General features: G+C 53.9%; 3 protein-coding genes across 12 annotated transcripts in view; 1 reads left to right on the top strand and 2 right to left on the bottom strand.

Moving 5' to 3' along the window:
- Positions 1-9,018, bottom strand: part of WWP2 (WW domain containing E3 ubiquitin protein ligase 2) — a 43,503-nt gene extending 34,485 nt beyond the window's left edge. Inside the window, exons 1-4 of one of the 4 annotated variants that reach the window (XM_064459856.1) lie at positions 8,928-9,018; positions 5,540-5,623; positions 4,715-4,862; positions 4,322-4,440 (exon numbers count right to left, since the gene is read on the bottom strand). In XM_064459856.1, the coding sequence (XP_064315926.1) occupies positions 4,322-4,440; positions 4,715-4,862; positions 5,540-5,623; positions 8,928-8,973 (397 nt within the window). In that variant the 5' untranslated portion in view covers positions 8,974-9,018. Of the gene's footprint in view, positions 1-4,321; positions 4,441-4,714; positions 4,863-5,539; positions 5,624-6,334; positions 7,001-8,927 lie in introns of those variants that run through there. The other 3 variants (XM_064459857.1, XM_064459858.1, XM_064459859.1) reach the window with 3 other exon arrangements.
- Positions 9,019-9,025: 7 nt separating this feature from the next.
- NOB1 (NIN1 (RPN12) binding protein 1 homolog) lies at positions 9,026-11,853 on the top strand. Its single transcript, XM_064459860.1, has 9 exons — positions 9,026-9,174; positions 9,249-9,381; positions 9,485-9,618; positions 9,689-9,760; positions 9,868-10,005; positions 10,102-10,320; positions 10,626-10,723; positions 10,869-11,013; positions 11,268-11,853. The coding sequence occupies exons 1-9, from the start codon at positions 9,097-9,099 to the stop codon at positions 11,535-11,537; spliced, it is 1,287 nt and encodes a 428-aa protein (XP_064315930.1). The 5' UTR covers positions 9,026-9,096; the 3' UTR covers positions 11,538-11,853.
- Positions 11,854-12,846: 993 nt separating this feature from the next.
- The window catches only part of NFAT5 (nuclear factor of activated T cells 5), a 72,646-nt gene continuing 60,457 nt past the window's right edge, over positions 12,847-25,035 (bottom strand). For all 7 annotated transcript variants that reach the window (XM_064459848.1, XM_064459850.1, XM_064459851.1 and 4 more), the window contains 3 exons: positions 22,548-24,981; positions 21,086-21,332; positions 12,847-20,180 (listed from right to left, as the gene is read on the bottom strand). In XM_064459848.1, coding sequence (XP_064315918.1) covers positions 21,094-21,332; positions 22,548-24,981 — 2,673 coding nt within the window. In that variant the 3' untranslated portion in view covers positions 12,847-20,180; positions 21,086-21,093. The remainder of the gene's footprint in view (positions 20,181-21,085; positions 21,333-22,547; positions 24,982-25,035) is intronic.

Here is a 25,035-nt window from a genome sequence, read left to right as displayed (position 1 = left end):
ATTATTTTGGGAGGGGGTCGGGGGGTGATTTGGTCCTGAATAAGGTCTCAGTTCAGCTACTTCCAGTGCCCCGCACGCAGCATCAGAGCTCCCATTTAGCAGAGGTGAGCTGGAATTCCCACCCAGCCCATTAAGCGGATTTACGGTTCCACGAAGCAATGCTGGTAGCAGCCAGCGCGATAACGGCCCGAGGCTGAGCCCGTGCCGTCCGGGACCTCCAGGAACCACATGCATCCAACGCCCGTGGGCACAAGCACCAGAGAGCTGCTGCGCAGGAGGGGGCAGCCCCTCTGCCTCTTCCCTGGGTTGCGTGGGTCTGTCTTTGCACACGCCGCCAGGAAGATTTCCAGACAGCCAGCCAGATGGTGCTTCCCACCCTCTCAGCTCCCCAAACCCTCTTTGCACAGTTCCACTGGATGCACAGGCCAGTTTCCACTCAAACAGCTCCACGTGATCAAAGCCGTATCCACCATCGCCCCATGAGAGCAGCCCCCCACAGAGCAGCCAGGACTGCCACTTCTGCGAAGAGAAGATAAGCTGATCCTCTGGGCTACCCTGAAAACGACACGCTCCAGCCAGCAACCTCCTTGCTCCCCATCGGTCCGCAGAAGAATCAAATCCCGGAGCCAGAACCCTGCCCTGAAAGCACCCCGGCACTAGACAGAAAAAGCAGGGCAGAGAACAACATCAGTGGGGCCACTCTCAGCCCCAGTGGGAACACTGAGCCGTGCCAGCTTCCCCCGGGTCTTGGGGCCCCTGAGCTACCCCAGAGCTCAGGCTGTCAGGCAGGCAGCACCCACCTCCCTGGTGCTTGGCAAGTTAAGACTAGCTTAACTTTGGCGCATACCTGCAGCCAAAGGAATGACTCCGTGCTGTGGCTACAGTCCCTCCGGGAAGAAGCAGGGGAAAGTTAGACCTTCCTCAGCCATCCCTAAACCAAGGAGGAACCCAGAGTTTAGGGGAAGGAATTAATTTTCACTGTCCTGGGTAAAAAGTAAAAGTCTCCCCAGGCAGTGGGAAGCTTTGCCCCTGCTGCTGACTCAGTCTCAGCCACCGCAGCTTAGAGACAACCGTGTGTCCCACTCCATCTATCTGCCAGGTATAACCAGGAGGACCTCAGACTTCTGCTTCTTTCCTCTGAACCATCACAGCCCTGGGAGGGAAGGCAAGAGAGGGGGAGTCAAAGAGCCCACTATCTCTGACCGGGGGCAGCTGACTGTCTGCAAAATAGACCTGCCAGGGCATGGCAGGACCAGAGCCAGCAGACCCTGCCTACTCGCTGGCTTGGGCACAGAGAGCAGCCTCCCATCCAGAGAGAGCCTAGAGGATGCCAGGGCATGGGGACAGTGCCAGTGGTCACAGTCCCATCAGCTCTGCAGGACGTGACACCCAAAAGGTGACGCAAGGTAGGCACAGTCTGACCCCTGCTGTGACTTACTGGCTTGGACAACCAGTTTTACAGGGCTGTTGCCCAGCTGCTGGAGAGCCAGCTCACTGAAACGTCACCTCAGCCCGTCTGCACATTCCCCTTCACGACTCCCCGCTAAAAGCCTTTGCTGCTGGCCATGCAACAGAGCTCCTTTGACAGCACATCCACAACGAGGCGGGTTGGGGGAAGCTGCAGCTTCCCTGAGGTTTGGGGCTTTGCTGCCCGCTTCCTGGAGGGTCCCGCGAGGCCACAGCTCCAGCAGCTCTGCCTGGGGTGAAGCAGCAGGGAAAGAAAAGGCTTTGCCTGTAAAGGATCTGTAAAGCCCTGGCATGTGGTGCCACTCAAGAAACAGGAGCCTGTTGATGTAACTTGCAACCCGAGCAGCAAGTAATAAAAGCGAGCGCTTTCATTTGCAAGCTGCAGCCTGGCTCACTCCGGCGCCTGCACAGACATCCATCGCTCGGCACGCAGGGCGACCAGCAAAAACCAGCAAAGCCCAGTATCAGCTTCCAGTGGCAGACCGTGGCACGGGGCCGATGGGGGACGTTCCTCAGGCCTCAGGGGAGGAGTGGGCGAGGAGCTCCCGGAGCCTGGGAACAAAGAGGTGCCTCTGCGGCAGGCAGCGGCTCGGGGGCCAGGGCAGGGGGCTGTGCCATTGCAAATCAGCTGTTTTACGGGAGCCCTGGGAGCAGCTCCGTGGAACGCTTCAGCACATTTTCTGTGATTGAGCCCATTCTTACCCACCTCTCGTCTCCCTGGCCAATCCCCTCCGAAAGAAAGCGGGAGGGTGCTGCCTGCCAGAGGAGAGGCCCCGGAGGCGCCTGCCAAGGCGGTGGGAAGTGCAGCGAGCCCAAAAGCAAGGCTGGACCCGCCCGGAGCAGGAGTTCCTGTCCGACAGCTCAGGCTGTTAGCTCCAGCAGACTCTCCCCATCTTCCCGGGAGCCCAGGCCTCACCGGGCTCGTCACTGAGCTCTTTTTCCAGGCTCCAGGCCTCAGAGCCGAGACTCTTCCACCTGAAGCAAGGCATGCTTGGCAGGAGGGCCGACAAAGAACTGGGGGAGCTCCAGTGTCTTCCCGGCAGGCAGGAGCCCAGCACGCACTGCCACGGACGTCACCGGCAGCAAGAACGCATCCCCTGCCCAAAAGCAGAGCAACCAGGACAATTCTGCCACACCAAGTAGAACAACTACAGGAACATAAACCAAAGGCCGCCGCTACGCTCACGTATCAGTAACTTACAAAAAACCTCACCAAAACCATGACAAACCCAGCTCAGCTAGAAAGTGGGCCTGCTGCCTAGCGGGAGCAGCCCTTGGGGAAGGCACACTCCTGCTGAGTGCTTCCCGGGATGGGGAGAGGATCGCCAGGCACCCACCAGTGGCAGAGGACACACGTGTTTCGGTGCCTTCCCCAGGCAGAGGGTCGTGGGCTGCATTAGGTCATTACTTCTCTGACTCAGGATGGCTTGAAATCCCAAATGGCCTCTGCGTGCCCTTGCGTGACCTGGCCCCTTGCCCAGGCTGGCAGGAAGAGAGAATGAGCTCCCCTCCTCTCGGCAGGCGAGGACCCTCCTTGAGGAAGGGGTCTCCCAGGCGCCCAGGGACGCAGGCTCCCAGGGGACCTCTGGAGGACCAGCAGCAGTCCGTGGCTCATTCAGGGCTCCAGCAAAGCCCAATGGCCAGGCAGCAAGTCTGCAGAGAAGAGGATGGAGCAGATGCCAGGCTAGGCAAGACAGGCAGATGAGAGCACATTGCTCGACCAGGCAGTGCCGGCCGCCCCCAGCCCCCAGCAGCACCTTCCCGGCAGGGCAGAGCAGGCTCTGCAGCTTTAAGAGTCCTCCCTCCTGGCCCACGGTGTCAAGGAAAAATCTGACACGTTTTTTCTGGTGGATGTTAACGGACAAGCTAGAACAGCCAGTTGCCTTTTCCATTCATTTTCCACACAGCCCCCTGGGACGCCTGCTAATGAAAGAGCCGATTGTGCCCCTGCAGAGGAGCAGGCAGGTAGGGCGGGAGCAACAGCAGCTCCAGGAGCCCGGCACGGCAGGGTACTCACACGGCTCGGGAAGAAAAAGCTGCAGAGGAGGCTGCTCTGGGGCAGAGACCCCCACTGCAGGCTGCCTGACAGCAACAGCCCAAGCAACAGGCAACCCAGGCCTGGAGCTACCCCCGGGGCAGACGTTCAGGTCCTCACAGGCTTTGCGAGATGACGGCGGCAGCAGCAGAGCTCCCTGCATGGCCCTCGCTGCCCCAGCACGACGAGGTGCCACGCCGGGGCACGGCAGCCTGCCCGCCGCAGGGAGCGCAGCGGGGACACTGTCGCGGTTTCGTAGCCTGCAGCTGGCAGTGCCAGGGGAAGCAGCTCACCCCAGCCCCTGGCACAGGGGAGAGTCTGAACCAGCCCTGTATCCCCCCGGGGCACGGGAGGCCCCTCTCCCCACTCAATAACAGGTCTGTCTCTCCTAAGCGGCAGAGCTTTGCTTGGAAAAGACAGAGCGAGCCTTTTCCAGCCCCGCACAGGCGCTTGTGCGGCCCAAGCCCTGAATGGCCGCCTTTATGCGGTAGCTGCTGTCACGAGCCACACTCTGGCGACCACAAATGGCAGCAAATAGCTGAGGGGTTTGTGTTTCCATGCAGGCTGCGGCAGCCGGGCTAACGGAGGTATGGCTTCCGTCACACCCCAGCCCCCCGGCCCTGACAGGCAGCCCAGGGCGCACAATGGCTCCTTGTTCCCTCCCGGGGTAGGGGACTGCACGGCAGCCGCTGCAGCCACTGCCTCTCCTCCCCACTGCGCACCTACGGGGCAGGCGGGGTGGCAGGACCCTGCAGAGCGCGGGGGCCCCCAGCCCGGGCGGAGGCCGAGGGACCCCGGCGGGGTCCAGCTTGTACGTACGTTTCCCACCACTCTTCAGCAGGTTGCCGAGGCTGACGGAGGCGGTGCCCAGCAGCTCGTTCCTCAGGGTATGGCAGCTCCAAACCTTCAGGTCCAAGTGGCTCTGAGCTGTGACATTCCTGCAGAGACCAGAGAAGGGGGTCATCACCATGGCCTTGCCCTTGCTCCAGGCGTGGGAGCGGGCAGTGCCAGGGAGCAGAGGGAGGTGGGCAAAGCCATGGGGCAATGGGAAACCCCCCTTCCCACCACCCTCCCAGCCTGGCTGTCCCTGGCAGTGTCCTCATCTGGTGTGGGGGGAAATATCTCTGATGTCTGAGTGGCCCCAGGCGATGGCACAGTGGGGTACACCGGGGAACACGGGTCCAACCCCACACCAGTGTCGTGGAGACTTACAGGATGAGAATCTCGTTCCACAGCAGCTCAAAGCTCCCATTCTGCTTCCCCGTCTTCTTGGTCTCGCTGGGCAGCCCGTCACCCGCCACCTCCACGTAGCAGTTCATCCGTGATGGGCGGCTGTGCACCTTGGGCTTCATGGACACGACTGGGCAGGGGGGAGAGGCAGAGGGTGAGGCAGCTGCAGGGGAGACCCTGTCCCCTGCCCCACACACACAGGCCCCATCCCTGCCAGCACGGGGTGCCACGACTCACCACAGAGTCAAACTGCTTTTGGGAGAGGGGGAGCAAGAAGCAATTCTCCTGACGGCAGCAATGCCATACCCAGGTGCTCCCGTCACCAGCCCCTGGTCACTGCCTGTCCCCAGCTTCACCCACGCCTTGACCCCACACCTGAAGGCTGCAGAAGTGTCACAGTCCCCACAGACACCCCAGGGCTTGTGGGCAAGGGGGCTCTGCTAGAGCTGCTGGGTAGAGGCACCCACCAGGCGAGGCTCGGTGCCCTGGCAGGGGCAGAGCCGGGGACACAGCTCCGGGGGACGCAGCTCCAGGCGTCGGGAGCCATCTCGCGGCCACGGGAGCACCAACGCAGCCCCGGCAGGGCCACGGAGCCACGTCCCGACTGCAGCCGGGGACAGGAGGTGGCAGAGCCCAGCCAACGGCAGCTCTGCTTCCCAGGCACACAGGGCACTGCTAGCCTTCCCCAGCCCCTGCTCCTCCCCAGAGGGTCTCCCAGGCCACGGTGCAGGCAGAGCACGCACCCGAAATCCACATTCCCCGCTGTGGGACTCCCAGCCCCACCTCTGGCAAGGCAGCGGGACCCACCTTTCACAGAGAGCTGGGACTTCTCGCAGGGCGGCCCAGCCCTAGCCCTGCTGGAGCTCGCAGCGGCCATGGCATTACCCCTGGCTGGAAGCAGAGAGAGAGGAGACACCTCAGCACCGCACCCAGCGTGCAGAGGAAGCTGGGGATGCACTGGGGTCCCAGGTCAGCCCCTCTGGGCCCGAGCGCAGCCCGGCCATTACTGCAGGTGACCCCCCATAGCAGAGACACTTGGCAACGGACAGGCACGTGCCTGGTACACACAGGTTCCCCCTCACTCCTGATAAACCAGCCCTGCACCACAGGCACGGCAACGCTGCGCCCTAGGAAGAGAAACTCCCTTTCAATGGTGCCACCATGTCCTGAAGAGGTCCGAGCCAAGCTGGGCAGCGCTCAGCCCTCTGGACACCCCATTTGGGCAGCTGCACCCCACCCTGATGCAAAGGTCGCTGCTGATCACAGCCAGCACAAGGACAGAGCAGGCTCCAAAGCCTTCAGCAGACACGCTGTCTCATGCCCTGCTGTGCTGCTGAGCAGCCTGCACGGCCACCGCGCAAGGGATCCCTCAGAAAGGACGAGGCGGTGACACCGGCAGAACAGCAGCTCTGGTAACAGTATGGGGAAGCAGCCACATCCCTCAAGGGTCTCTCCCTGGCAGCGAAATTCCGCAGAAAAATAACTCCCATCTACTCTAACACACTGTGGAGGGGTCAGGGACCACAGCTGCTCTGAACACAGAGAAGGATCACACTGCAGAGCAGGCTACAAGCCCAGACCTCCATTTCCCAAAGCGCTCACCACTTCCTTGCTCTCCGGCGCCACGTCACTGTCACCGCAGGCACAGCGCTTCCCCCTGCCCCTTCTGCTGCAGCTTTCCCCTGGAGTCACCCACTGGGGACAGGGAGCAGGCAAGGAAGGATGCAAGCTGTAACACCCAGGGGCGCTGGCAGCACACGTGGCTGGGCGCCTCTGCCAAAACGACTGACCACGACGTAGAAGGATGAGGTCACGTATCACGCAGAAGCACGAGGTGCTCAGTCTGGGACAAGAGAGTCAGCTATCGACTCACACCGTCCTCCTGAGCCTGCGGGGAGCAGTCCTCCCTTCCGCACGTCTGAGGCGGAGGAGCTGGAGAGGATGCGACAAATGTGGGTGCCTGCAGTGGGTGTCAAGGTCAAAGACCAGAGGGCCCCTGCCTGTGCAAGCTGCAGACACAGCGGGGCAGATGGAGCCATTTGCTGCCCACCCTCAGGCAGGAGGAAAGAGGAGCCTCAAGCTTGTCTCCCAGGGCAGCAGCAAGGGCTCAGAGTCAAACCTGATCCCGCTCCCAAGCCACCAAAGCCAAGAGCAGCCCCCTTCTCAGCCCTGGACCAGAGTGCCTGTCAGCCTCTCCCTCCCCTGATGAGGAAAACATGGAAAGGGAAAAACAGCATCTCCAGCAGCTCCAGCCTCTGTCACCTCCCCTCTCGTGCAGGAGTCTCTCCCTCTCTTTCCTGCCCTCTCCCCACACCCTCATTAGACCTCACCAAGCTCCAGCTCAAAGCCAGGTTCCATTTTAAATCCCCTCTCATGAACCAGGGTCTCCGCTCTCCACTCCGTTCTCCGTGCCAGCTCTGTGCAATCTCCCCCCCAGCACAGCAAACCCTCCTGGGACCCTGGGCTCAGCCGAGACCTGGCCAGTGCCTTGTACAATCCCCACCTCTCCCTGGAAAACCTTGTTTGATACCAGACTTGCTGCTGTCTTGGCTCTATCAGACAGCGGCTGGAGGCTCGCTAACACGTGCCTGTCTGCCCTCCCAGTCATGAGTCGGGGACAGCTGACTTATGGAGGGAAGTCTTTCACAAGACTAACTGCACTTGCTATTAAGAGTTACTCCTACTCCAATTATTCTGGTCTACAGATCACACCAGCCTTCCCTTAGGATATTGTTCATCTTCGTGTTTGTTATGACTCTACGGCTCCGCATCACCACTTATTTCATTAGCACCATTAAGCAGGCCCACAGAGAGAGCCAGGCGCACGTGCGCCTCCCAAGCAGCACCTCCTGCGCCCGCCCGTGACCAGCCCCTGGGCCAGAGCGACCAGCCAGCCTGTCCTTCAGGGCCTCTTACACCAACATCAGCGACCTATGCCTCAACGTCACTGTCGTGGGCGGAAGGCTCACTCCCCTGCAGCGGGGACTCTGGATCCCCAGTCCTCCCTCACAGTCAGGGAGTCACGGGAGCTGCTTTTGCTCCTCTCCAGCCACCCCCCGTGGCAATGCCAGCCTCACCAGCCCTGCCTCCCTCTGCCAGCTCTGCCAGAAAAAGCTATCTGAGGTTTGTTAATCGCCAAGCATTACCTACCACAGAGGGATTTCCACTTCCCAGCCCTCGCTCCGCACACACGTCCCCTCGCCGCTCCCCTGTTCCCGCTGTACCCCAGTGCTGGGGCGCAGACCGGAGCCGCCGTGATGTGCCTGCCCGGCGCACACAGACTCGCCCGAGCGCCCCACTGCAGAGGGGGACCCCAGGCCAGACCAGCTGGCAGTTTCCTCACTGCACCCTCCTGTGTAAGATGACAGCAGAGACCCTTCGCATTTGGGCTGTGTTTATCCTTTTCTCCCTTTTAAATCTTGACTCTTTTCCCCACTTTCTCTCTTCCTAATTCTACAGGATTTCGCTGTCGCTTGCTCCGATTCCCCTGGCCACATCAAACGCCTCCCGGCCCTCAGACCCCGCGTTCAGCGCCGTTCCCCAGCGCAGCCTTCCTCTCCGGCCGGCCTCTTCCCACTCCCGCACGCTCCGTTTACTGCTTAAACCCCCGGCCGAGCCGGCTCGTCCCGACGCAGGCCTGGGGCGGTCTCTCCTCCCAAAGCCGAGGCCTCCCCCGGGGCTCCCGCCGCCGACGGCCCGGCCTCGCCTCCTGGGGCAGCCCCGCCGCCGTCCCGCTACCGCACGGCTCACCGGCGAGGCCGCAGGGCGGCGGCAGGGCCGGGACAGCCTTCCCGGGAGCCGGACACCCCCCCCCCGCCGGCGCCGGGCCGGGTTCTGCCCGGCGGCTGGAGCCGGTTCGCCCCGCACAGCACCGGGCCGGCCGCCGGGGAGTGGGGGGGCGAGGCGGGGCAGAACGACCCCACCGCCGCCAGGCTCCGCGGGCCGCGCCCGCCGCCCCCGGGCACCGCGGAGGGCAGGCGGCGACCGGGACAACCCTCCCCACGGGCCCCGCCGCCGCGGGAGCGGCCTCCGGTGCCGCCCTGGGGCGGGTAGAGCCCGCGGCCGAGCAGCTCCCGGCGCCCCGCCAGGCCCTGCCCGCCAGACGGGAGCGGCTGTAAGACCGGGCGGGGTGGGCCGGGGGATACCGGCCTCCTCCGTGTCCTCCCCTCCCGTCCCGTCCCGCCACCCGAGTTACCGGCGACCGCTCCGCTCCCGCTTCCGGCTCCAGCACCCACCGTCATGTGACACCGGCCCGTCACCTGACCGCGCCGCCCGGAAGCCGTCGCGCCGCCGTTCCCGGCTCGCCCCGCGCGGACTACATTTCCCGGCGGGCAGCGCGGCGCGTACGGGTGGCGGCGAGGGCCATGGGGCGGGCGGGCATGGCGCGCGTGGCGCACGTCGTGGCCGACACCGGCGCCTTCCTCAGCGCCGCCCCGCTGCAGGTACCGGGAGCGGGGACCGGGAGGGGGGAGAGGGAGAGGGTGCGGTCCGGTCTGACGGCGCCGCCGCCCCGCAGGACATCGCGCAGAACCTGTACACCGTGCCCGAGGTGCTGGCCGAGATCCGCGACAGGCCGACGCGGCGCCGCCTGGCCGCGCTGCCCTGCGAGCTGCGCCTCCGCCGCCCGCGGCCCGACCTCCTGCGCCTCGGTGAGTACCGGCGCCCTGCGGCCCGCCCCGGCGCCCTGCGCGCTCCCGGAGCCCCGGGGAGCTCCGGCCCGGCCCGACGGCCCCTTCCCTCCCCGCCCCGCAGTGACCGACTTCTCCAAGAAGACCGGCGACTACCCCAGCCTCTCGGCCGCCGACCTGCAGGTGCTCGCCCTCACCTGCCAGCTGCAGGCCGAGACCGACGGCCTCGGTTGCCTCCGCTGGGAGCCCCAGGACAAGGTAGGGCCCGCCCCCGGGATGGGGCCGCGTCCCCGGGGCGCCCCGCCGACCCCCCGACCTGCCTCCCCAGGTGCGGCTCAGCTCCACCCCGCGGCACCCCGAGGCCCCCCTGCACCTCGCCGGCTTCCATCTGCCCGCCAAGGTAAGGGATGGGGGTGCGGTGCCCCGAGGTGAGGCGCTGGGGACGGGGGCGCAGCCCCCCCCGGGCAGCCGCAGGCGAGGGACCCCCAGTCCCGTATCCCCCCACAGCACAAGCGCCCAGGGAAAGGCCAGCACCAGCCCAGCCCCGAGAGGAGCGCGGTCCCATCTGAGAGCGACGAGTTCAGCTCCTTCCTCTACTGGCGGGCGCCCCTGCCCAGCATCGAGGAGGAGCTGCAGGAGCTGCTGGTGAGACCCAGGGCCGCCCCTCCTCGCTGTCCTGCTGCCCCGCTTTCCGACCAGGAGCGTGACACGTGCCAGAGCTGACTCTCCTCTCCACCCCAGAAAGCTCAGGCCGTCCCCGTTAACCCAGAGGCCACCGAGGAGCACCAGAGCTCTGAGGATGGGGCCAGTGCTGAGGAAGAGGAGGACGAGGAGGAGAGTGATGACGAGGGTTGGATAACACCCAGCAACCTCAAGCAGGTCCAGCAGGACACAGGGCACTGTGATGCCGCTCCCGACGGCGTCCAGGTCGGCTGTGTCACCACTGACTTTGCCATGCAGGTGGGTGCTGGCTGCTGCCCCGCACAGGAGTGCGGGGGGCTGGTGGGGCGGGCCGAGGGCAGGTTCTCAAATTACTCAAACCTCCGGGCTGGTTAAACCAGCACACCGAGACAGAGGAGCCCGTTGCCGAGTCCCCCAGAGAACAGCTTTGTGACAGCTCCTTTTATCTTAAAAGTAGCCAGTTCTCTCCATCGCAGAGGTCTCCGCGAAGCCCGCTGGCATCACTTCTGTCAGCCTTTCGCTGCCTGGGCTGGCAAACCCCGGTTAAAGCTCACGGTGTCGCGGTTTCTCCCTCCTCGTTGCAGAACGTGCTGCTGCAGATGGGGTTGCACGTGCTGGCGGTGAACGGCATGCTGATCCGCCAGGCCAGGAGCTACATCCTCCGCTGCCACGGCTGCTTCAAGTGAGTGTGTGCGTGCGCAGGGCGGCGCTGCCCTTGGCACGGGCACGCGGTGCCTGCTGGGGCTGGGTGGATGATCTTGCTCCTTGGCTAAGCCTGTCTTCTGCAGCCCAGGGAGCAGTAAACCCCCTCTGTACCTGTCTTGCAGGACCACTTCGGACATGACCAAGGTTTTCTGTCCCCACTGTGGTAACAAGACCCTGAAGAAGGTCGCGGTGAGCGTCAGCGATGACGGGAGCCTCCACATGCATTTCTCCCGCAACCCCAAGGTGCTGAACCCCCGAGGGCTCAGGGTGAGTAGCTGTATGTGACGTGCTGGGCCGCTGCTGCTGGGATGAGGGCTGGGCTTGCAGCTGGTGGGCTGGAGGGAACCAGTGCTTTGGGACCCAAAACAAAGCTGCGATCATCCTTCAGATGTTTCACTTGACCTTGGGGCTTTCAGGCTTCATTTGCTCAGCTCTCCTCTGGAGGCCTGCAGTCACCTTCACGTCCCTTTGAGCAAGAGCTGCCCCTGAGGCAAGTTTAACGACTGCTTTTCTCTTGGCAGTACCCGCTGCCAGCCCCCAAAGGAGGGAAGCACGCGAACAACCCTCACCTCGTGGAAGACCAGCCCTTCCCGCAGCAGCGGCTGTCCCGCAAGGCCAGGCAGAAGACTAACGTCTTCGATCCCGACTACATCACCGGGGTCTCGCCCTTTGCGGAAAATGACATCTACAGCCGTGCGGCCAACCTGCAAATCCGGGACGCGGCCCTGGGTGCTGGCAGGAGGCGCCTGAACCCCAACGCCGTGACAAAGAAGTTCGTGAAGAGGAGGTGAAGGGTGGGACTGGGCCCCCTGCAGCCGGTGCCGCGAGGGAAGGACCAGCCCCCTGCGCCTTGCATGTTGCTGCCTGATGGCTCCGGGAGGGCGAGGCCTCTCCCTGCACTCTTCGAAGGCAGGGGCCCGGCCCTTCCTGCCACGCTTCTCTGGTGCCTGAAGAGCAGCCATGCGTGTTCATCGGGTTTGGGGCGGCTCTGACCTGGGCTGGCCTGCCCGAACCAGGCGGAGCTGGGCGAGGTCATGGCTTCCCTGCTCAGCCCCCACCCAGGACCCTGCAGGAAGCGGCCGTGTTGCTAATAAACCCAAAACCCACTGTGCCGTGGCTCAGTCTTGTCTCTGCAGCTGCTTGTGGCAGGCTCGTGCCTTCCTCTGAGCCTCGAGAAGAAGAGGAGGGTTTCTCAGGGTGTTTTGCCCTATGGCCCCACCGTGGCACTAATGAGGGAGCCCGATAATTAGTGCCTGCAGCAGGGCTGGCAGCTCGGGACCGGCAAAAGCCAGCAGCCGGGGGTTGCATTTGCCCCCCTGCAGCATGGCCACATCTGACGCTGGGGCAGCACCAGGGAAAGCCTTTTGGGATTAACCTGCTTAACCCTTTCACAGTAAAGCCCTCGGCCCAGCTCTCGGGGTGAGGACAGTGTTTCTTCTTGCCCCCAGTGCAATTTTTCAAGATTACAAGCTTACTGATCCCGGCAGCTGGCGCCATGGCCCTGCCGGAGGCGACGGCCCTGGAGGAGCTCAGCAGGAACAGGCTCCTGAGCCTCAGCCACCCCCAGATCAGTTTTAGCACAAATACAGCAACGATGCAGATAAAGTGGGCCTGTGCTAATTCTTCTGGGCAGGCAGTTAATTACAGTCAGCTCTGCTTGGGCCTGGTGCCATCGCCTCCCTCAGGCAGAATAGCCCCCAGGCCGTCCCGGGGGAGCCCTCTACATCCCCCGCCCCCAGAGGCAGAGCCCTGCTTTAGGCAGACTATGACAACACTTTGAGCGCTCTGTAGTTTGCAGGCTGGGGGTTGGGTAGTAAAACTGGTAGTAGAGATGGTTACTCTGGACTTAACCACCATAAAATCAGAAAGAAACACTGCAGTATTTTTTCTTTAAAAGCGCACACACGACACGGTGCCTTTTATGCAACAACTCCAGCAGATGCAGCGCAGGCACAAATCATCGCGGGCTCCTGCCTTGCCGGTATTTCCTGACCCCGGCGCCATATGGTTCCCAGGCGGGTTTATTCCGTCCTGAAGAACGGACACATTCTCCCAGGAGAGAGAAAATGCCTTTGAAAAAACCACAACAAGACTTTACACTGCAAAATGAAAACTTTCATTGTTTTATTCTTGACTGCAGCTGTTTACAGAAATATAGTTGCGAGTATACAAATGTCCCAATAGAAGCAAAATATTTTTATTTTTTAATATTCAACAAGTTATCACAGGATAGCTAAAAACATAGATGCAAATGAAATATCCCCTCAGAACAAACTGAAAACACCGGGTATCAGTGCTTTGAAAACCCCAACTACGAAAGCCATATACACAGAAATGCACAGAGGAATATCTGGTGCTACTTTCACATTGCAGGACAGTGGAAGAGGCAGCTCAGCAGTCGATCAGTGCGCTCCAGGAACACATGGCAGAAAGGCGAGTCAAACACTCAAAGATGCAGCTCGTAACAGAGGTAGAAAGCTCTGCTCTGAAGGGTTTTGGAGCTTACTCGTTAATAATGAGCTTAAATCTAAATAGTTCAAAATTGCCTCATTTCAAATAGTGTCCAGAATAAAAAAAAACAACTTCAGGAATACTGTGGCCGACTAAGCGGGGCAGTGGAACACGCTCCCAGTTCTGCAACACCCAGAGGTGCCGCGCTCTCTCCTTTCAAGAGGGATCTTCCCTCATCCCGACCTCCGGGACAGCCGCGCGCCTGCGTGGGGACCCACCCGCACAAGGACCTTCCCCGACTCACAGAGGGCCTAAAAGGACCATTTAGGTGATCTGAATGCAGCACCCTTCGCTAATCTGAATCCTGGAGCCCGTGCACATAACTGCAATGCTTCCCAGTGGGCTGCTGCTGGGCGTCGGGGTTTTGAGTCCGAGCCAAACACTTGCAAGCGTCAGCGTCCCACAGCGAGCAGGGAAATCCTCCGATTCCTCACCCCTGTCCCAGTACACTTCAGTGTTATGAGGGAATTTCATGAACTGTAACAGCAAAAATTATAGAAGCTCTCCGTCTCTGGAGGCAGCGGAGATCAGACCTGCGAGCCGATGGCTCAAAGGGGAGACGTAAGGACGTGTCCTTTGGCAGAGGTGCTTTGGTAAAGCCTGTACCAGGACAACGATGTCTATCAACCAACCTAAGGCCGCGCTGCAGTGGGACACACCTGATTTGGCGTGAAGACTCGTGGCGGACAAAACACATGCTACTTATTTTACGATCTGGATTTCTTTGAGTTTAATTTCTCACACAATCTGTAAGAAATCAGGGCAAGTTGGAGCAGGGTTCCTCACGGCTAGAAACCAAGGAGAGCTTTCACCAGCGTTCAAGGAGAGAGTTTTCTAGATGGTGACTGTTGCAGTACAAAGCCAGTAAAAAAAAAAAGGTGCCTGCCTTTGTCAGACCGGAGACAAGAGGAACGACAGATCGAGCGTCACCTTCCCAATCCAAACCGACCCAGCTGAGCAGCAGCCGGGTCCCTTGCTCTGCAAGCACAGCTAACCCCCGCTGGGAGAGCGCTGCTGCTGTCAGCCCACTCCTCCCGAGCGCCACGACCACCGCTATTCCCTACCGGCACGAGCTGCTGGGAGACCGAGCGCGGAAAAGGCCCCGAGGTCGGGAGCCGCCTGAGGACAGGTGGCGGGGAGCACGCCGGTGCGGAAAGCCTGTGCCGCCGCGGCGCTTCCTGAGCCCGCCCTGCGGGCAGGCTCCCAGCCAAGGCTGTCAGTTCTACCGTTTTGCTAACGCCACGTCTGCAATTATTAATAAAAAGATATAAAAATATTAAAAAAAAGCATAGAGCTGTTTTAAATCCGTGGATATTAGCGACGTTCACAAGCAGAGCGAGATTCTGGAGCAACATTACCAGCAGCGCCACGTGTACAGTACTGAAAGGTGTTCATACAACTGTTAATGAGTTACTACAAAAACCTTGGTAAATAACCTCATACTAAGGAAAAGTAATATTATTTCATGTTTATAAAAATGTAAATATAACAGTATTATATGCATGTGTCTACTAGCTATTTATATATATAATAGATATGATTCCTCTATATACAGATATATAACCCTAGAATATACAGGCATTGCATATTTACATACCTATACAGATCGTAAGACAGGAAAAGCCTCTCCTGTGTCACCCCTCAGAGCCCCACACGCAGCCACAGAATTTCACGAGTACACTTTTACAGGAGTTGGCCTGCTCCTGCATTTTTCCCTCCTACCTAAGTAACGTTTATCAGACTTCCAACAGAGATCCTCGGCGCGCGGTTCTCAGCCCGCGGTGGCACAGACGGGCGCCTGTTTGCAGGCTCGGGTGACTGCTGTCGTGACCTGGCATGATTGGTCTGAATCAACTGGAAGTGCTCACATCCCATCCCAAAAGACTACTCCAAATTAAGACAAAAACCCTGAACAGACAAACAAAGCAACTCATTACCAGCTTCCTTTTAGTGTCTAAAATGACAGAGCTGCCACCAGGCCCGCGGGAACACAAGCACCACCTAGTCCTTGAAAATACACTTTACACTAATGAGAAGCCACCAGTGATGAGTATTTTCCTCCTTCTCACCCTCCACCTACCACTCGTAGCTCGGAGCATGCAAAGCAATTCATCCTCCTTGTGCCTGCTCTGTCACTCAGATGAATACCCACCAATCCCTCGTACTCCCTCTCCTGTAAGTACCCCGCAACGGGAACGCGACGGCTCGCCACGGAGGCGTGAGATTCCAAACCTGGAAATTCTAACTCTTGACGAGCGTGCACACCTGCACACACACACACACACACTCTCGGGGAAACTACGTGTAGCTTTTTCAGTCCAGTAACAACTGTTTTGATTTTGCTTTTTAATAAGTCGCCTTTCCTGCTACTCAAGTAGTGATTTAAACTATGTCTTAAGACAAATGCAAGCTTAGCTCGTTTGGTGTTCTGAGGACTCTGGAAAGATAATAAGAGAGTACAAAAGCTATTCAGACAAGTTTTCTTTTTAGAAACTATATCCTAAATCAAAATCACAACAAAAGCTTTTAAAAAAAAAAAGTTCGACTTATCTAAATTAGGGGAATGTCCACTGATAAAGCTGCCAGACTCGGTATTTCCAGTAAAAAAACCTGCCAAAAGTAACAAACGCTTAACTGTTCATGCTTTATTCTGCCTTAAAACTAAATAGGAAGTAACCACCCCGTCGGTAATTAAAAGTAATTATAATAAAACGGTTGGTGATTAAACATCCCCTTTAAAACAGCAAGGCTGAAATTATTTCTTGAAGTATTTTGACATGAAAATAATAGCAAAGCATTTGGCTTGAATAACTGCTGAAAGATCAGACAGCGAAGAGGCAATTAATAACAAAACGTGGACTTGCTAATTAAGCACAAAGCACCATTAACTTCCTACCAGAGGAGATGTTTAGCTAATACTGTGCATTGTGTTATTCATATGATTTTTTTTAATACGTATATACACACAGAGAGCGCGTATAAGCGGACAAGAGAAGGTATGCCGAGGTCGCGACTGGTGGGCAGCAGGTACGTCTCCCTAGATTTTAAGCTGTGCCGAGAAATCGCCGTTCCGTAAAGCACCACGAGCCACGGACGCCGCGCAGAGAGCGGGCCATGGGTGCTGCAGGGGCACGTACAGGAGAGCGCGGCCCACATTTAATACGGAGGATCGGATTTAACGATTCTCTTAAGAGCGAGCTCAAGCAGCAGAAAAAACAAGATACAGAAAACCCACCCCAGCGATGCAGCTCTGCAGTTTTTCATCTTTCACCTAGTAGTATCTTCTGTATTTAATTGCTGCTTTGTGGATACGATAGTAACTTTCCCTTTATAATAAGGTCAGGAACTTTAAATTAATAGAGACTAATGTCTCAGTATCTTCTAACTTCCTTAACCAAACTGGACCAGACCCGATACCGCCACCTCCCCTCACCTCCGCAGGCCGGCGCTCCGTCAGCCCACTGCTAACAGGCCGGCCCGCGTGAGCATGCGGAGGAGTCAACACGGGGATTAAAAAACAAGGCAGAGTAAGCTCCAATTATCAATATCAACTGCTTAAATCACAAAAGTAAATGTTCAGGACTCTGATAAAATACAGATGCGGCTCACGCTGGTCTTGGGCCTTTCTGCCATGAAATCCTGCCGCCTGTCTTTAAGCTCTTCACGGGCTTATCAAACCTCTCTTTATCCCCTGTAACAGCTGTGTGCAAGCAGCAGCTCCAGCACTAATCAACCGCTGAGCAATCTCTTCATTCATAAGACAAATACTTTTTGTAACCAAATCACATGTTCAGTGTTGTACATTTAAACATTGACCTAAAATGAACAGGATAAATTTAACACAAGAAGAGGTGTTATCCAGAAGTGAAAATGTGATAGCACAGCCCTTTTTTATTTTTAAATTATTATTTTTACTTTTTTTTTTCCTCTTCTCTTCATAAGCGACCTAAAACACGCACACAATTCAAACATACCCTTCCCCTGGAGCTGTAGCAGTCTTGGTATGAAGTTCTCTTTTGGACACCCGTCTTGTTAAACGGAGAATTGGTCCCTGGTGACTCGGCACTGACCAGCGTACGGACACACCCCTTCGGAACAAGGGAACAGACCGAAGCAGCACACAGGTGAATTTATCATTCCTATCACTTCTGTGTATGAAGGCCCCACGTGACACCCGACAGCTTGTCCTGGGACTGCGATCCTGCAAAAGCCACCAGTTCGTTTCCGAATAACTGGCTACCAACTTCCACGGCCACCTGGAAGTTGTTTCAGTCCATAATTCTCAGTCTTCTACAAAGCCTCATGCCGCATTTAGTCAATGCTGCAAGATTGCTGTTTTCATGTCATGAACCATAACAGGATTTTGTTAATAATTTGTCCTGGGAGGGGGGGGAGGGATCACAGAAAGAAAAGGTATGGTTCAGGGTTATAAAGCAGCTCTGGACATTATGAAGCAGGGAATTCTCTTTTACCATGATTAAATTTTTAAACGTTTTCGCATAATTATAAATTAAGAGTTAAAACACAGAGGCGCTAATAATAAAATATTAAATAGACAATGATAGTGGATAGAAGCTGAATGGCTCATTCTGAATGAAACCCCATTGGTTTATATACGCCTAAATGCCTACGGGTTTCCTGACTAGATCGTATTGCTGAGTGACAGACACATCAAAACACACAGTGAAGCTCCTCATAGCCAGCTGGAACAATAAATTGCCTGATGGAATGGCGAGAGATGAACAAGTTATTTATGTTGCAAAAAGTACTTAAATACTCAATAAAGACATAACAAACCCCACCCCACCCCACTGTTATCAGACGCCACGTTGTGGTAGAACATCAGACAAACTCACAAATTTACCACAAAAATGTGTGGCAAAAAGAATATTATATATATATGTATATATATAAATTTTTATATTTATGCCAATGTACTCACTCAGTACAAATAGCAAAATAGTATACCATTTCCTAAATACAAAATATAGCTTTCCAAAAAAATGAAACACACATTAGATATAAACCATCCAAAACTTGAACGATTGAAAACTGTATTCAAAATTAAATGACCCAGAGCAGGTCTCTTTCTGAAAAGTTCCCTTCATATCGGCAAGAAGCCTTACTACTGAAAACGTAATTCAATGCCTCTCAATGAGAGAGAGAAAGAGAGAGACAGAAAGAGAAAGTGAACGTTATGACAGACTTGACAAACAGGAAAAACCATTAAAACAACAAACAAAAACTCTACACGGCTCAACTAAGCACACGAGTTAAGGGGAAAACACACAGTAAACAGACTAGAGAAACTTAAAAACCATTTACAGACTATTCTTTGTTATTTAAAATAACAAAAATGAAAAATGACGTGATACCAACTACACTCTACCAAGGCATAATAGCCATACATGACAGCTGTTCGGCTCTAACTGCGGCAACAGCTTCCTACGTGCAGGAGGAGAAGAAACAAGTATCTGAATGAGGCTGTAGTGAGATATCACAAAACTGTCCAGATAGTTGGAGCACCCAAAAAATTCACATGCCTCACAATACAACTGCATGGTCTGGAGTGGGTTGTTTTTACATTCTGTAACATCAGTCAATTTTTTTATTTTTTTTTTTTTTTTAAATGGAGACATGACAATCTAGAAACAAGGCTTGGGGACTGTTGGTATTTAAAAAAAAATCACTTCAAAACTTCAATGAGCTCAATATGCCACAAAGATGCAACAGCTCAGGATGAAGTGAAATTTTCAAGAATGCTTAAAAATGACATGATTTGTCCCATACTTGGGAGTTAAGTCAAGCTGAGGATTTACATCACTAACAGCTGGAAAATGACTGGTTAAGGGGGATTCCTGCATTGAGAAGGTGGTGGAGAAACTGCCTCCTCTTTCCTTAATCCTTGATTATTTGTCAAAGATACACCTGACTAAGCGATTTAATGCCATGGATTTCTAAAAGCTGCTTCTGATCTTTAAAGCCAGTAGCACTTTTATGTCTTTTTTAAAAACACAATATGAAACTGAGGGGGAGAGAAGGAAAATCACAAGAACAAAAGGGAGAAGGCTGGTTTGAGGCTGGATAGCACAGCTTTACCGGGTTCTAACCCATACAATCAGAGTGGGAAACGAGGAGTTCTTTCCTCAGCCAGGCAGAATGTTCCTTTCAAGCTGAAGGTATTTTAAGAGGATAAGATTTTAAGAGCAGAACTTAATTGAAAGCTCCCTTCATGTCTTCATTTTGTTAGAGCCACCAAACCCTTGCTCTACGTACAGTTACATGTAAGAGACATGGAAAACCATTAATCACATTCTCAGATGGAAAGCACCCACCTTTGGCTATCTACAGTAGCAAGCAATTCCCTCCTTGTTTATTACAGCTATCAATGGTATTTCCTCACTGCCAGCTACTGCAATTAACAAATCGCAGGATTAGCTCTCCCACTCAACTGTAAAACACGCGATCCCTTCACTTACTGACAGCTTTGAGTCATGGCTCGTGTCACAGGCATTCGATGTTTCTGCTTCACAAGCTTTGCTAGTCGAAAGAGGGGATGTGAAGAAGGAAGAGGAGGAAAAAAGTAAACGTGGTATCACGTATTACCTTCTAACGACAATAATACCTGACCAGATATGCTTTAAATTGAAAGAGCACCCCCACTGTTAATGAGGTTTAGGAGTCTAGTACCAGTACTCTCCCGTGCCCTAGTAAAACAAAGCATAGCTTTTCAGCATTATTGGCACTACAGATCCCAAATACTATGGTCATAGCCTCAGGTGCTAGACGCTGCAATTGGCCACGTGTGTGCTCTGTAGAGAAGAGGGCCGCTTTTTGACAGAAGCAATCAGTTCCACACCACCTAATCCAGAGTCGGAAGGTCTGAGAGGATCTGGGAAATCACTTTTTTCTTCACAGAATTTCTGCAGGAAAAAAACAAGGAAGCAAAAAAGTTAGGCAGAACTAACAAAAGTCATCCTCTTACTTCTGTGTAGTTCCTCCACCCTGGAAGTGTCCTTCACAAGCAGACACGAAGGTACGAGCGAGTATCAGAATGCAGCACTCTTCCGTAGAGCAGGATTACTCTCCTTTCACTCTTTTTTTTTTTTTTAAAGTTCATAACTTCATATACAAAACAGTTTAGGTTAGAAAATGAAGTGTATCACTTAAGGGAAGGTTATGGGGGATTTAGGACGGCAGAGTTAACTAGAGCCAAGTTACACACTGTGGGCAATACTAGATTCCAGAGCCCTCCTGGTTCTTGGTACTCATTTGTAGTCAAATCCTCGTTCACCTCTCTGAAAAAGGCACCCCTCTAGGAGCAGAATGTTTCCTAGTAACAGCCGATTGTGACAGCTCCCTTTTAACAAAGGCTCAGCATGTGGCACACTCTCAAGGGCTGCCATATTCTAGTCACATTACGTTATTGTAACCCAGGGGGCAACTTCAGAATAGTACAGACTTGAGGTGTTATTTACTTGATAAGCCTTAAGTCTTTACCTATAGTCATCTTGCAGAACGCTTTTATCTGCCAAGCTGTCAGTGGTCTACTCCCCCTCCTAATGAAGTACTAGACCGTAACGGCAGATGACAAAACTACAGCAACTGAATGGCAAGGCCGAGTCTCAACCAACTGTTTCATACAAATTCTGACCTCTGACTGTTTTTAATAACTCTTCATTCTAGCCACCGGTATCACATTCTTAATTCAGCAGTACTGGTATTTTAGCTGTCTCTCAGACCACGGTGATACACTCCGAAGTGAAGACTTCCTGAACAGAAGAATGCGTGGCAGGAAAGAACCCAGAAACACAAACACATGACTTACTTGACTAATTAAAACGAGCCAGCCATATTGTTCCCTTGGTTTTGCAATGACACAAGCAGATCATCTATTTTCTCAATATTCTGATTGGTTGCCATAGCTGAGGGTAGTGGAGAAGTCTCGGATATCTGCTGGGAGAGCAGCGCTGGCACTGCTGCTTGTCCCTCGCTCTGCGGCTGACCTGGCTGACTTATAGCCATCAACTCATCCGGCAACGTAGCTGGTCCAGAAGTTAGCAGCTGCCCACAGTCTGTTAAGCAGTAAGTGAAGAACAAAGGACCATTTAAATCAGGTTAATACATGCAGTGAATTAGCTAACTTCTTTACATATATCCATACTGACAATAAACCGTGTAGAAAGTCACGCGCGCCTTTGCGACAGCCTTTGCTCACCACTCCCTCAGGGTATAAGCACGAGTTCAAGGTGCACACATTGAATATATGGGGACTCTGTATTACGACCAAACACTACTAACACCCCAAAGACAGGGCAATACTTAGCTAGAAGAAAAACAAAATGCATGGCATTAAGCATTGGGTATGCCAATCCTTTGTCTTCATTAATTACAGACGTGTCTTTCAGGTCAGCCAAGGTATCCACTAACTGCTCCTGTAAATCTGCAAACGGTGTCACACCTCCTACCATTTCGAGCTTTATCTTCAGCGTCAGGGAAAGGCTTGGCCTGACTGTCAACGACAGCAGAGCCCACGTGCAGGTATACCCACAGACCAAGTACGCAGCTATGGCTTTCTGCCTGGATCTTTGCTATAATCACCATCTGCATCTGCTGCCTCTGGAGCTGCACAGGTACGTACAGCCCTGTACAGACAGGTTAAGGGATCTGTGTCCCGAAGAACTTGTCATGGAGGCTAGATTCAGAGATGAGATACGGAAAAGTGCCAGCTTAGGAAGTTAAAGGAGTTTCAAATACACTTCCATAGACGCTTCCCTGGGCTACACAGCTTGGGGGGGAAAAAAAAGAAAATCCTTCCTTTCAACAGCGTGTGGAGAAAGCCACTGCATCAACTGTGGAGATCAAATGCAGCATGAGCAAGATTAGTGGAGCTGTCTTAAAGAGGGGGTAGGTTTGGGTTTGTTTTTTTTAAAATGTGTGTACATGTATTTTATCTATTATTTTTATATGTATTGATAATGTTATATATCATATTTCTACATAAATAAATATACAGACAATTTTAAGATTGTTTTGTCACATTAATCCTAAGATGACCAACAGGTCTTTAAGCTAAGAGTTCTCATGCAAAATCAGCAACGTAACTGTGCATTCAGAGCAACATGATGAGTCCGTATATTCTCAATCGTAGTGCTCCATTACTTGTTTCCGGATTTTCTTTCTTTTTTTGCTAAGGAGATATGTTAGAATTGAATAATCATTGTCTTGTGGGCTCCAATCAGTAGCTCTTCTAAACTGTAAACTCAAAATCAGGCACCTACACCACTTACTGTTTTGAATGCCAAAGAGGAATATTCCCGATGTTTGCTGAGACGAAGCAGGAGAACTCTGCAGCTGGTTGATAGCACCTCCTGCTGTGTTGTGAAATAAAGCAGCTTGTTGCTGCGGAGGAGAAGCAGTTCCTTGCATTCCTGCCATGCTGTTTTGAGAAGAGTACATGGGAGACTGCTGCAGCTCTTGCTGGCTCATGCTGTTCTGCAAGGCAGACATGGAAGCTGAAGAGATGAAGAGGGTGACTTGTTGCTCTTGAGAACTCGGTGAGCCTTGGACCAGCTGAATCTGGGGCGAGTTATGGAAGATGGCTGGCTGCTGTGCTTCAGCCTGGTTGGATCCAGGATTCTGAAGAGAAGACACTGTAGTCTGACTCTGGAATTGCATGGGCTGCTGCTCCTGGTTCATCGGCGCCATGTTAGTCTGTGGATGAAAAATGGACTGGCCTTGCTGCTCCTGATTGGTAACTGGGTTTTGATTTGGATTGAAAATCATGTTCTGCTTTTGAGAGGCAATTGTACTCATTGCGTTTTGATTACTGAACATCATGTTCTGCTGTTGCTGCTGCTGCTGCTCTTGAGATGGAGGGCTACTCTGAATAGCAACTATCGAATGCTGAGGCTGGAAGATAGCTCCTTGTTGGTTCTGGGGAATTGAGCTGGACTGGATGGAGCCTAATGACACTTGAGACTGAAACAAACCTTGCTGAGCAGGCTGAGTCTGGGGCTGTTCTTGGGGAAGCATAGAACTCTGGATATGAGATATCTGTGTCTGCTGCTGGAAAGAAGTCTGCTGTTCAGTGTTTGTTGCTGTCTGCAGAGGAGAAATGGAATTTGGGCTTGTAAAGAATGACATCTGTTCTTCCTGAGTTGCAGCGTTGCTCATTGAACTCTGGGAAAGGAACATGTTGGCAGACTGCTGGTCTTGAGGAACTGAAGAGCTCTGTAATACCCCCATGGCGTTCTGCGAGTGGAACATTGGAGGCTGCAGTTGGTCTGAGGAATTAGTACTGGTCTGGTTGTGGACAATGGAATTTGGACTGTGAAAAATAGAGCCTTGTGCTTCCTGTGATATATTTTGAGCATCACCAATAGGATTCTGAGAGTGAAAAAGCTGAGCTTGTGAATGTGGAGACTGCTGCATAAAGCTTCCCGACTGAATAGACATGATTTCTCCACCCTGCTGGAACAGACCACCTCCTTGTTGTTGAGTTCCACTTGCCTGAACAGTCATCATGGTTTTGGTAGATGAAAAGAGATTAACTTGAGATTGACCTTCTCCACTGTGCTGCATTTGAACCATTGTCTGAAATACAGTACTTTGCATCTGTTTACTCTGACCTGAAGCTTCTTCTCCATCTGCAGAATTTGATGCCGGAAACATAGTAGGTCCGTTGTTGGAGACCTGCTGCTGAGCAATAGGAGTAGTTTCACTTCCAGAAACGCCAGGAGATGAAGAGAATAATTCACACTGCATTTGCATGTCTTCGCTTGTTGACAACCCACTCATTATGTGAGAAGCCTGCTGGTAAACAGGTGACTGTTGGAGGGCGCCGTTCCCTGAAGTTGTTGAAGAGAACAAATCAGACTGCATCTGCGTTGCAGCTTGGCAAATGTTTTGCTGGATTCCTATCACCATTGCTGCAGAAGTCTCCATCGCCTGCTGCTGCTGCTGCTGCTGTTGTTGTTGATTGGACAACGCATTTTCAGGCTGCGAGTGAACGTTTTCAGCTCGACCGGGCAAAAGGTTCTCTGGTCTGGAATGGACAGCTGTGTCTGATGAGGAAAATATCCCAGAATTGACGCTATTTTGTATCTGGCTAACTTGCTGAAAGATATCTGCGTTTAGCTGATCTTGAACATCCTCACTGCTGTCTGAACCAGAAAATAAAACAGAAGATAACTGCTGTTGAGCTTCCAATACCTGTTGCACCAAGTCAACATTTCTATTGCTGCCAGTGGCAGTGTTAGTTGGAAAATTTCCAGCTTGCAGTTGCTGTATAGTGTTCTGTAACTGACTCACGCCGCTGGCTGACGAGAAAATACTTGATGAAATCTGTTGCTGCAATGCCTGTGCGGGTTCTGAAAGCGTAGACTGTTGCTGTTGTGATGCATCAGTTAACTGTGACAAAGTGACTACCGTGCCATCTGATTGCAAGACTTCCCTGGTTTGGGAATCTCTTGTTTGGAACTGTGCAGCTTGCTGCAATAATGCATCACTGTTCTGCAGCTGAGCCGGAGCAGAGACTGCTGAAAAGCTACCAGGCTGGGAAATGTCCTGCGTTTGGATAGTAGTTAGTGTCTCTGGATTATACACCTTCGGCTGTATTTGTTGCTGGTTTTCATTTTCAGAAGGTAGATGGGAAGCAGAAGTTGATATGCCAGACATACTGTTTTCCAATGTTTGTTGAGTTGGTCCAACCACATTTGAAGCCTGAAAATTGCAATATATTAAGCAACTCGTAAACTTATTCAGGTTATGCTTATA

This window comes from Phalacrocorax carbo, chromosome 8 (assembly GCF_963921805.1).
Source record: "Phalacrocorax carbo chromosome 8, bPhaCar2.1, whole genome shotgun sequence".
NCBI classification, from domain to species: Eukaryota; Metazoa; Chordata; class Aves; order Suliformes; family Phalacrocoracidae; genus Phalacrocorax; species Phalacrocorax carbo.
This window is presented reverse-complemented; position numbering and strand designations above follow the sequence as displayed.

What these genes read in the sequence shown, in the direction of transcription:
- NOB1 (XM_064459860.1), top strand. Translation starts at nt 9,097, where the DNA reads ATGGGGCGGGCGGGCATGGCGCGCGTGGCGCACGTCGTGGCCGACACC. An exon ending in TCAGCGCCGCCCCGCTGCAG is followed by an intron (nt 9,175 to 9,248) that starts GTACCGGGAGCG and finishes GCCGCCCCGCAG; the next exon opens with GACATCGCGCAGAACCTGTA. An exon ending in GCTTCCATCTGCCCGCCAAG is followed by an intron (nt 9,761 to 9,867) that starts GTAAGGGATGGG and finishes ATCCCCCCACAG; the next exon opens with CACAAGCGCCCAGGGAAAGG.